Source organism: Phyllobates terribilis, unplaced genomic scaffold (assembly GCF_046119375.1).
Source record: "Phyllobates terribilis strain yellow unplaced genomic scaffold, ASM4611937v1 Scaffold_4__5_contigs__length_816908805, whole genome shotgun sequence".
Taxonomy (NCBI): domain Eukaryota; kingdom Metazoa; phylum Chordata; class Amphibia; order Anura; family Dendrobatidae; genus Phyllobates; species Phyllobates terribilis.
The window spans coordinates 550,654,089-550,666,857 of record NW_027362764.1 but is presented as its reverse complement, the minus strand read 5'-3'; the positions used below and the strand labels follow the sequence as shown (position 1 = coordinate 550,666,857).

General features: G+C 38.5%; 1 protein-coding gene across 2 annotated transcripts in view; it reads left to right on the top strand.

The window, feature by feature from the left end:
- Nucleotides 1–12,769, top strand: part of LOC141265647 (cadherin-7) — a 471,557-nt gene that overhangs the window by 54,019 nt on the left and 404,769 nt on the right. For both annotated transcript variants that reach the window (XM_073678971.1, XM_073678972.1), the window contains exon 2: nt 11,050–11,405. In XM_073678971.1, the coding sequence (XP_073535072.1) occupies nt 11,196–11,405 (210 nt within the window). In that variant the 5' untranslated portion in view covers nt 11,050–11,195. The remainder of the gene's footprint in view (nt 1–11,049; nt 11,406–12,769) is intronic.

Genomic DNA, 12,769 nt, shown 5'->3' with positions numbered 1-12,769 from the left:
TCCATAGGATAGCAATTCTGGCATTTAGCCTCACTCTTCCCACTGCCCTGTAGCGGTGGCAGTGGGGTAATAGGATTGGGGTTGATGTCAGCTTATAATGCCAGCTGACATCAAGCCCAGGTTAGTAATGGAGAGGCGTCTATATGACACCCCCATTACTATCCCCATAGTCAAAGTTAAAAAAAACACAAACACCCAGAATAAAGTCCTTTAATTGAAATAAAGGCACAATTCTTTAATGATCTAAATTAAACCATACTTACAATATCCAGCTGAAGCCAATGTCTTCTGCAATAAAAGTAAAATAATAAACCAACCTCATCCTTACCTTTCCATGCTTCCCAGGACAGATTCAGCTCTGCTACATTCACATGACAGGCTGGATCGCTGCCGAACGCTGCCATCCAGCTTGCCATGCCGCAGACACTGAGAAGGCACTAAACACTAAATGACAAGTACAGTAACCAACACTTTCACTGTACTTCTTATATATGTGACTGACATGTTTCTATCTATCTAAGCTGTGTGTGATGCTCTATTCTTTCAGTTCTAAATTGTCGGGTACCGGTGTATGCCGCAGCTGAATTGCCGGCTCTTCATGTTTCACTGTGAGCACTGTTCCCATCAATTTGGGCAGCCACTGTAATGCCACAACCACCATGGCTGTGGCATTACAGTGAGTGGCAGACAATCCCTGCATGATGTGAAAAATTCAAGTTACGCTTTTGGTGCATGAACAGTTATCGAACATAACCTCGAACAGCCGAATTTTTTGCAAATCGTTCACGTTCGTCGAACGACTCTAACACCGCCCAAAACAACTCGAATTTGAGAATGCCGAACAGTTCTAGTCGAACACCGCTCATCTCTAACCCTTGTGATCCATCCTGTTGAATGTTTAAATCAGCTTTAGGCAAATAAATATTTTTTTTAAGATTCTGCTCACTAATTCTGTATTAGTTTCCCTAGTTGATCTATGGTTCTAATTTAGAGTTAACATTTCTTATTGACCTGCAACACAATTTAATGTGGTTCTGACTCAGTAGATGAAAAACACTCATAAGACTAAGTCTGGTTTCATGCTTCTGACATTAACGGACTTAGTACCATGTTTGAATTGGCTTCAGGTAACCTGACATTAACTTAAAAGCCTAATATATGCTCATGAGGCTGTTGAGTTTTGGTCAAGATACCCACAGTTTGTATTCTAACCATGAATGTAGAACATGTCAAACCAGTCCTAGATGAAGAAACATTTTTTCTAAGGCTGACCCCATGAATTCTGCAATATTTTGCCCAGTTATCATTCTAATTATCATTCTAATTTATTGGGAATATTTCCTAATAAGTCAATATAGTGTGCATTACGGTAAATAAATTGTTTAATGGGAATCTTTCACCAGGTATTTGCCACCTAGTCTGAGATCAGAATAATGAAGAGACAGAGGCCCTGATTCTACTTGACACTAACTGGGCTGCTTACTTTAGATTTGATCAAATCACTGTTTTGTCAGCAGGAGATTATCATTAGAGGACTAGTAAACCTGTTACCAAGTAGTCAAGCATGTTCATGAGCTTTGTTTATCCCACCAGTGATTGACAGTTTTTATGTACCCTGTACATGTGCAGTAAGCTGCCAATCGGTGATGTGGGCATGGTTACACAGAGCTCAACACCTTTTGCTGCAGCAAATTTTTATCAAAATAACAGCAAGTAGCCCAGTATATGATCTATCACTGGAATCTGGGTCTCTACACCTATGTTATGCTGCTCTCAGATGGGGTAGCAAAACCCTGGCAAAAAAATCTCTTTAATGCAGAAGGTTCATATTTTCAGTGTTGTTTGTGCATTCAAACTTTAACTTCATGATGATATACTGTTAAATTATCCTATCTATTTATCTATCTATATCGATCGATCTATCTATCTCTATCTATCTCTATCTATCTTGCCATTAATAGACAAATCCTTCTTATGATTATTTAAGTTAGTTTTCTAAAATGTGCAGATGATGTTATTGTAACAAAGATACAGATACTGCATTATGTAAATTGTTTTATGAAAATGAGCAAATTTATAATTCTTGCCTGTCAAAACTGGCAGCTCAAACTGATATCAGATAGGAAGTACACAACATACACATGTACCCTGGAGGAAACAACAGCAAAAAAGAATAGTTAATGAAAGGTAATTGAAATAAATCAGCATAATGAGATGCACCTGTATTGTATTGCATTCCATAATATTGTTACTTACAAGGATGACAGGATGTACAGTATGAAAAATTCTGATTACTTGCCATTGAAATACTGTTTTTAAAGATATAATACAAAGATTCTTGAGCTTTCTCTGCTGGGGAACCAACAGCCAGGGCAATTAGGCATAGGTCTTAGAAGTCAAAAGCCCAGGCTAAAAAACAGGGACTTATTTTTCTCCTGAACCTATTAAAACAAAATTTGCAGGATTGGTAAACAAGTTATTATTGTGATAGGAAGACTTCTGCAAAAGAGAATCCAGAATGACATTCAGTTGCAGTTTCCCCATGCAGTAGCTCATCAGCAACTGGAAGGCTGTTTTTAATTTTTTATTTTTATGAAAACACAAATTTTTTCAAACTTTTTTTTAAGTCTGAATAGTTGATTTTAACTTGTGATATTCCAATTGCTTCTGTAACAAATTAAAATAGTGCATACCTATCTCTTGAATCCTCCTGCCCAAAGTCATGTTAGTGTAGCATGCATGATGCCCTACTTACATGAACACTATAATGCAGTGTCTGATCACTGGTCTGCAATGTCCAAATCTATTATCTATGTAAGAACAGGATTTCTGAAATGGGTTTATTTAACATTCAGCTTCAACTAGCAACATTACATGCATCAATCATTCCTTTTCAAAATTTTGCTTGCAATGGTTATTTGTTGCTACTTGCATTCAAGAAGGAGGGACTTTGGTTATGTTGCAGTGTACCACTAGTATGACGGCTTATAGATGTCTCCCCTTGTATTCCCAAAGCCCAAAACATCTCTCAGTTTGAGTCTCACTTTGGCCTTTAAGGAGCCCATGGAACAACTAGTTCTTAATATCAAGGCTGAACAAGCTTTTACAAAACTACAATAAAAAGTCACTGGCTCCATAGGACAACAGTCAACTCACCAGCTTCTGTAAACTTTTTCTCTGACTAGCTTCACGATCATAACCTATTAGTTACAGGACCAGTCTCTCCCATCATCTCCACACAGTAGTGTCTTGGGCACGTCTTCTTTGGCCTCTGTGATGCTCTGCCTTTCTCTTAGCTCAGCAGCTTTCTTCTCGATTTTTAACTAGACCAGACTGGTTTTCACACTTCAATTGGGTCTTTCTAGACCTTACTGCACATACTAGTCCTAGATATTGTCAATGGGACGTTAATCCAGGGAACTAGTCTAATTGCCTTATGGTGTCACGCGAAGGAATTTTTAACCTAATATGATGTAATTAGCATCTACGTAATGGGGTTTGTAGCTCAGCACATTTTAGCTCAATAGACTTGTGTCTTGTTTAAACATTAAAAGTTTGAAACACATACATGCACACACTAACTTGGGTTATTAAAATACTTAGTTAACCCATCATAAATTATTGTACTACAAAAAAAGCAGTTGCCCATAGAGATTGGCACTTCTTCATTTTGCAGCATAATGACCACAATTGCTGTTACTGGTGTCATCAAATATCAGAGAAGGTGGTGATGCCATTGAAGTGCATATTGTGTCTTCGCTTTTGCCAACTAAAATATTATACACCAACAGTCTGCTATTATATAGTCTGCTGCTCTTGTAACACGCATGCTATTTACGCAGGGCAGGTGCATTTTACAAGACCTTATATGAAGCTTACTTTAAGGCCACGATCACACATTCAGTATTTGGTCAATATTTTACATCAGTATTTGTAAGCCAAAACTATGAGTGGATGGAAGAAGCAGAAATGGTGCATATGTTTCAATTTTACTTTTTACTGATGTAAAAAACTGACAAAATACTCAACGTGTGAACGTGCCTTACTTTTTCCACTGATTTAGCATTTCTTTACTATTGCATGTCTCAAAGCACCCTCCCCACAGGACTCCCCATCAGGTCTTGCCTTTGAGAATCTTTTCAGGCATTCAGACTATTTCTTTGTTCTTCTCAGCACAGTGAGTGGACTTCTGTTTCTATATTTCTAATATTGCTTCAGCCACAGATTGAAACATTCATGTGTTTATTTTTTTCATAGTCTGCAGTACTAAAGAGACATTAAGTGATATAAGATATTATTACAGGCATGCAAATAATATATACATCTGGCAAACAAAGTCAATTAAGAAAACAATTACATTCACATGCAAAATTGAATTTGCAAATTTCATTTGGCAAAATTTAGCCCTTCACTACCAATGACGTATATTTATGTCATCGGCCATGTCCCTGCCTTTCCCCGCTCTCGATGGCCAATTTAATCATCCATCCAGTGCCTCTAACAGCCATGGGGGGATCCAAGATCCCCCCATGGCTGTTAACCAATTAGATGCCGCTGTCAATCACTGACAGCAGCATATAACATGCGTTGGCCGGAAACACATCACAAGTCTCAACCATCTGTGCCCATGTCACGTGATCAAGGGTTGCCAATGCGTTGTCATGACAGCTGGGGAGCTACAGAAGAACAGTGCCTGTCATCATGATATTTCTATGTGGCGCCCTTGCTGCTCATTGGTGCCACAGAAGCCAGAAGGGTGCATGGATGGATTTCTCCACAAGAGGCCCTCACTACATTCATACACCTCCGCCTTACACCTCAGACCAGCAGAGAGAGCCCTTTAGGGACATATATAGGGAAGGTGGAGCTAGGCAGCTAAGTTAGTTGGAAGTCAGTGCTCAGAGAGGAACACAGCTCACAGTGAGCTGAGAGCGTGCCGACACTCAGAGAGTGGTGGTGACGCAGCAAGCCGGCTGCCAAGTAGTGAGGGCCCCGAGTGTGGTCGACGGTGAGGAGAAAGAGAGAGTGGAACTTAGGGGGCAGAGGAGCATAGTAAGCTCACCCCGATATATATATATACCGGACACCGGGTCTGTGCCTACAGGGACTCTCTACACCAAGTAGGAACCCCTGGAGAACTACAGGTCCCAGGTCCACCGAATGCTGATTGTAGTACCAGAGCCTGGAGTCACAGAGGTCCCAGCATCCAGGGAGAGTGATCTCCAAAGAGAAGGCCCTACCACCAGGTCAGCAGGTGCAGAGAGAGACAGTAACCAAGCTAGGCCCAGCTCCAGGCAGGCCAGAAGCCTAGAGAGTAAAGCAACGGATCAGGAGGCCCTATACCCGCTCACTGGGGAGAGTCCAGAAGTGCGCCCTTCACCTGGAGTACCCTGGACCATGCCTGCAGCATCACCAGTAAAGGTAGTGAAGCTTACCCCATGTGAGTGTCCATCCTTCCTCCGGGACCGACCTGCCGTCACTCCCCTGCACCACCATCCAGTACACCCCTCTACACTGCCCTGAGGCCTGCTCCACCTGTAGGGAACAGTCCCATCATGTGCTGCCCTAACATCTGCCTCAGAGGACTGTTGCAGCGCTGGTGATCCTCACCAGACACCACAGGTGGCATCACGAATAATTCCAAAAACCCCAAATAATAGAAGTTTCCCCATCTCACTGACCGCCCTGGGTCACAGACCGGGCCAGCCACCGTGATATCCCCCGGCAACCAGAGGCCCGGCTGCCGAGTACCCCACGGCCCTGGGGGCGCGTCAGATCTATGAACGCCGGTCCGGTTGAAGTGAACTGCCAGCTGCAGCTCTCACTTTCTCCTGATTACTTACACATACAAAGGAGGGGACAGTGACGCTAGAGCTGATTGTGCCACACATGAGCCATGGGAACATGAGTATTGAGACTGTTGGAATGGTGCCAACACAGGAGATGAGTATAGGTGTTTTTATTTTAAAAGAGGCAAACATTCAGATTGAGAGATGGTTGTCCTATAAGCAGTCAACTGCTTTAATTACAACTGTCTCAAAAAGTATCTGTGTCACATTCTTTATTTTTTTGCATATCTTTTTAACTAGTCAAATTCTACATCCATACACACTACAGCGATACAGTGCCCTATTGAAGGTGCTTGTGATATTAATTGTTCCGCCTGTGAGAAATCTTGTCCTGAATTTCCACTTTACTTGTTTATCGCCATAATTTTTTTGCTGTTTATCCTGACCTATAAACTGATAACATTATAACCTGACAGCTTCCATTTGAAGTGTATAGCTGATATTAGAATATGTGCCAGCCTGACCAATATCATTTGGGAGATGTTTGTCTGCTTTCATTTTTTGCCATCAATCTTCTGAATTGTCTTGTTTCTTGTGATAAACAGACATAAAACAAGCGTTCACACAAATTAATTAATTGAACCTGGGTTAATTGAGTTGATATCCAACAACTGACTTCCAATAAAACAGGTCAAGCTGATATTTGGGTATTATGTTTCACCTGTTCTGAATCAATTGCACATCTCTGTATCTGGCCTGTAAAATGTTTATCAGATAATTAATGAGGAAATTAGATTTCCTTTAGTCTACCACTGAGATACTAGATCAGCTTGATAATTCTTTCTTCCTTTGAAGATTGGAATGACCTCATGCTTAAAATAGATTTTCACTGATTTCCATAGTAAATAAGAAGTTAGAACAACAGTCAGAAATTATTAATTATGTGCTTGTTACTTACTGACATTTTGTTTCCTTGCAATGGCCAATTTTATAAAAGTGACAACAGCAAGTGCAGGCATGATGATAACATTTACATTTATTTCCCAGAAGCTGGTGGAAAAATAATTTTTAATCTGTTCTATTTATAAGAATGTTTCCTATCAGTTACAAAGGAACGTTTTCATTGATAACAATATGACAATATGCATACACCGAAAGCAAATTTAAATTTCAAGCAATTTTAGTTTTTGCTTTAACTTTTGTTTCTCCTTTTACTTTCTTGGTTTCAGCTTTAACTTTTGATTTATTAATTTATTCCCTTTATTTTATGAAATGTATCTTCAACATTTATATTTTAGCTTTGTAATTACAGGACACTGAGCAGACTATATAGCAATATGGGTATTTCTCAATGGCATTTTTAAATTGCCTTATAATGCAGATGTGTTTCCTAATTTATATGAAGTGATTATTTATAGTTGATATTACAATGACTGTATTCTTAGAGGTTTATTTCTGCCTCTATGAGCATAATAAGAATAATCCTAATATCTAGTTCCTTTCAACCAAATTATGGACTCCAACCGCCAAGCCGACATTAGCAAATCAAATTTCTCAATGGAATCGTGGAAGTCAGGCACATTGTTCACAGTTTCTAATTGGCAATAATAATTTCATGCACAAAAACATTTTTTTTTAATCCGCTGCGATGATTCAAAAATTAAGACACATTTTAACTCCCTAAGGACCTGGAAATTTTTCATCTTTGTGCTTTCATTTTTTCCTTCCCTTTTTCCAACAGCCACAAGATTTTTTTATTTTTCCATTGACATAGCCACATGAGAGCTTGTTTCATTGAAAGATGAGATGTAATTTTAAATGATGCCATTCATTTTACCATACAATGTCCTGAAAATGTGAACAAAAATTCAAGTGTGGTAAAATTGTAAAAAAAAAATACAATTGCTCCATTGTTTCTTTGGATTTTGTTTTTATGGCAATCATTGTAAAGAAAAAAAATAACATTTGAGCTTGATTATCCTTGTCACTATGTTTGCGGCTATAGAAAAGTTATTTAGTATTTTCATTATTTTATTATGTTTTTTATTTTATTACTTTAGCTGTAGTTAAAAATTCTGAAGTTTTGAAAAATAAATGTTTTTTGTTTCCATTTTCTCAGACCCATAACTTTTTTCTATTAATGGAGTTACGTTAGGGCTTGCTTTTTGTGCCCTGAAATTTCATTTTAATGTATAAAATTGTGATTACTTTTTATTGCATTTTTGTGAAGTGCTTTTTATTGTATTTCTATTGCATTTTTTGTACTGCTGAGTCAGAAATTGCAATTTCAGAATTGCAGTAGAGTCTAGTTGAATTTTCCAGTGAGTTGAGGTAGTAGACAAATATTAACTTCAATGGTTGAGGTGAGTCTATAGAATCAGGCCTCTATGGTAGAATTAATACAAGACTATCCTCTATATCGAGATACAAGTAGCAGGAATAAGCCAAGAGTGCAGGAAATGTGAATCTGTCATTGTTTCTGTTAGATACAGAGAACCTGTATGAATCGTGTCTGGACATATGTTTCCCATAATAAAATGTAAGGAAAAAGTGTTAATAGTATTGACGTGGATTGTTTGTGACACAATTTATGCAACTTTGAAGGCACACATAAACAGAATGGCTATAACAAAATTTTATCTGTCAAGCCATAATTTGCTTAAATTTTACAAGGACTCTAAAAAATACATCCAGATTGTGTACTAGCTGCTAGACAAAAAAGGATAGTGATGAAGTAGTATGTAAAATTGCCAGGCCTCCGCAATCTTAAACCAAAATAATATGGATTAAGATAAGTTAACTAACAAGTATTCAACAAGCAGTAAATGAAAACTCTCTCTAGATTATTGGAAAAAGCATCTCTGGTGGTTACTTTGTGAAGTTGGTTGAGAGAATGCGAACAGTAAGTTATGTTGTACTCAGGCAAAGGCATGAAAACTTGAAGAAGCTAAACTATGTTTAGTCAATATTTTGTCAATTTGTATTGATTTTTTGTTACAATAAACTTACTACTATTCTAGAATATGTAAAATATAAATGAAACTATCTCTATTAAACATCAAACTAGTCTTTTTCAGTACATCCAAACTTAAACCAAAAAGCAAAAACACAATGCAGAAAGTTCATTAGAACAGAAGTTCAACATAATTACAGCAACAAGGTCATCATCAAGTAAAATGAATAATATAAATATTGCAAAAGTTCACATACCTCCTTTTCTAGAAACTGCAAGAACCAAAGGAGACAGAGCTCATACTTTATTAGCAAGTTTTACACTTCCTGTGAACTTTTTATAATCATATTTCCTCCACTGAAAGGATTTGTTTCTTACTCAATTTTTGTTCAAAGTTCTAGCTCCACTCACTACTAAAGCTAAGTAAAATATTGCATAAAAATGACTTCTAGTTGGTAATGAATTGGCTGGATGTACATATTTTGTGCTATAGAAGTACCAGAATATCAGTGAAAAGAAAGACCCTGTGAAGACACTAATAAAAAAAAGTTGGTCTAAACAAGAAATTCCATTAACTTTTATGGTGCTTGATCCTCCAATCATTAACCACTACCACTCAGCAATTTACTGCCTCATATCATCCACAATAATTTGTTACGCATTACCACGCCTCCACAGCTATCATTTGTATGCAATTCTCTTGGAAAAGTTAACTTCAAATATTACAGAAAATAATTCTGCAGGAGTATATTTTAACAGAAAATTCATGCCTTCTTTTTCCCAAAATCTGTCTATGAACTAAAAGAATTTTAAAACTTTTAAAACTTTTTAAGTTTGTTCATAATAAAAAGCAAATTTATAATAGAAATATGTTCTGCTATTTTCCAGTTATCTGAAGGCAGCACTGCCATGTTTTAATCAACACATCTCCCCGCACAAAAATGCAAAAAAGTGGTTAAAATGTTAGATATTCATGAAATTGTTACAATACAGTCTAATGCTCTCCAGGCAAAAATGGAAGGGCGAAATGCTCTTTAAGTTAAAAAATACAAAGCGTCATCAATAGAAACACTGAAAGTTAGAATTCTCAGAAAATGTCAATATCAAGCACATTTTTTTAGAAAGTTCTGAAATTTTTTTAATAACTTAAATTTAAATATAAAAAACCTATGACATTTTGGCACTGCTGTAAACTTACCGAAGTGAAGAATCATGTTGCCAGGTTATGTTTGCCACACAAATTATTCAGTACATTGTATAGTTGTATAGTATAGTGGATGTTAACATTAAAATAATAATAATAATAATATAAAATGCAAATATGGCTATGTCGATGCAAAAGTAAAAAAAGTTGCAGCTCTCGGAAGAAAGGAATGAAAAAAATGAAAGTGCAAAAAAATGGCATGGTGGTGAACTGTTTAAATGTCTCTTATGACATGGTAATCTTTATCTAATTCATTAACCAACCAACAAGTGAATTTTGTAATTATTCAAATGTGTAATGTACACAATCATTCAACCAAAGAAGGAAACTAAAGCCCCCGTCTCACATAGCGAGATCGCTAGCGAGATCGCTGCTGTGTCAAGGTTTTGGTGAGGTAACAGCGACCTCACCAGCGATGTCGCTATGTGTGACACTTTGCAACGATCAGGCCCCTGCTGTGAGGTTGCTGATCGCTGCAAAGTGTCCTGGACCATTTTTTGGTCGTTGCTTTCCCGCTGGTCAGCACACATCGCTGTGTGTGACCAGCGGGAGCAGCGATCAGGCTGGTAACCATGATAAACATCTGGTTACTAGGGGCACAAGCGCACCTAGTAACCCGTTCTTTATCATGGTTACTAGCCTGCTAAAGTGAGCGGAAACCTCCCGCTCACTGTAGCAGAGTGGTAACCATGATAAACAACGGGTTACTAGGAGCGCGTGTGCCCCTAGTAACCCGATGTTTACCATAGTTACAAGACTGCTCCTGCTTCAGCAGGCTCGTAACCAGGAGCGGGATATCGTGGAAAGATTCTTTCCACGATGTCGCTGCTCCCCTGATCGTTGGTGAGCCTGCCTGTTTGACAGCTCACCAGCGACCACATAGCGACGCAGCAACGATCCCTGACAGGTCGTATCGTTGTCGGGATCGTTGCAGCGTCGCTAAGTGTGACGGGGCCTTAAGCTTATATTAGTCATCACAGTAAGATTCCTACACCAAGCATTTTTGTAGAGGTGCAAAAACAATTTCATCAAACAGAGGTAATAGGAGAACTTTTTTTTTTTTTGACCAAGCCAAACTAACTTTTCTTTCTCTTTTCCCATAGGTACTTAAGCACTGTTCTGTGGATATATACTTCAAGTAACCTTCAACCCTTAACAACTAAAGACTGTCTGGATCAAGACGGGATTTTCTAAGCATACATTTGGGAATAATTTCTTTTATTGTAATATTTTTAATAACAGTGAGAAAATGAAGATGGGCAAACATGAAATGTGTCATTATCTACAACTTATAGCAATTTTCTTCTGTCTGTCTGGAATAAGCCAAGCTGAACTCTCAATGTCTACATCCAAGCCTTATATTCAGTCTGGAAAATCAAGGACAAAGCGGAGTTGGGTGTGGAACCAGTTTTTTGTCCTTGAGGAATATACTGGGACAGAACCTCTGTATGTTGGCAAGGTAAGTAATATGCATACGTGCCCTGTATGTACATATGTAATTAGACAGGTAGATATAATCATACAGTATATATAAATAATAGTTAATGCTTATCAATTTTTAACAAGTCATAATAAGATTCAGTAGCATCATTTACGGGACTTCTAAACTATTTAATTTCCCTTTAAAAGTAACCACATTTAATTTTATATTTCTTCCAACCTGCACTGTAAACATACAAATAAATATTAACCGCTTCCCGACCGCCCACTGTACAGTCATGGCCAAAAGTTTTGAGAATGACACCAAAATTATATTTTCACATGATCTGCTGGCCTCTGGTTTTTATTAGTGTTTGTCTGATGTTTATATCACATACATAAATATAATTGCAATCATATTATGAGTACCAATAGGTTATATTGACAGTTAGAATGAGTTAATGCAGCAAGTCAATATTTGCAGTGTTGCCCCTTCTTCTTCAAGACCTCTGTAATTCTCCCTGGCATGCTCTCAATCAACTTTTGGACCAAATCCTGACTGATAGCAGTCCATTCTTGCATAATCAATGCTTGTATTTTGCCAGAATTTGTTGGTTTTTGTTTGTCCACCCGTCTCTTGATGATTGACGACAAGTTCTCAATGGGATTAAGATCTGGGGAGTTTCCAGGCCATGTACCCAAAATCTCTATGTTTTGTTCCATGAGCCATTTAGTTATCACCTTTGCTTTATGGCAAGGTGCTCCATCATGCTGGAAAAGGCATTGTTGGGCGCCAAACTGCTCTTGGACGGTTGGGAGAAGTTGCTCTTGGAGGACATTCTGGTACCATTCTTTATTCATGGCTGTGTTTTTAGGCAAGACTGTGAGTGAGCCGATTCCCTTGACTGAGAAGCAACCCCACTCATGAATGGTTTCAGGATGCTTTACAGTTGGCATGAGACAAGACTGGTGGTAGCGCTCACCTCTTCTTCTCCGAATAAGCTGTTTTCCAGATGTCCCAAACAATCGAAAAGGGGATTCATCAGAGAAAATAACTTTGCCCCAGTCCTCAGCAGTCCACTCCCTGTACCTTTTGCAGAATATCAGTCGGTCCCTGATGTTTTTTCTGGAGAGAAGTGACTTCTTTGCTGCCCTCCTTGAAACCAGCCCTTGCTCAAAGAGTCTCTGCTTCACAGTGCGTGCAGAAGCACTCACACCAACCTGCTGCCATTCCTGACCAAGCTCGGCACTGCTGGTAGTCCGATCCCGCAGCTGAAACAGTTTTAAGATACGGTCCTGGCGCTTCCTGGTCTTTCTTGGGCGCCCTGGAGCCTTTTTGACAACAATGGAAGCTCTCTCCTTGAAGTTCTTGATGATGCGATAGATTGTTGACTGAGGTGCAAT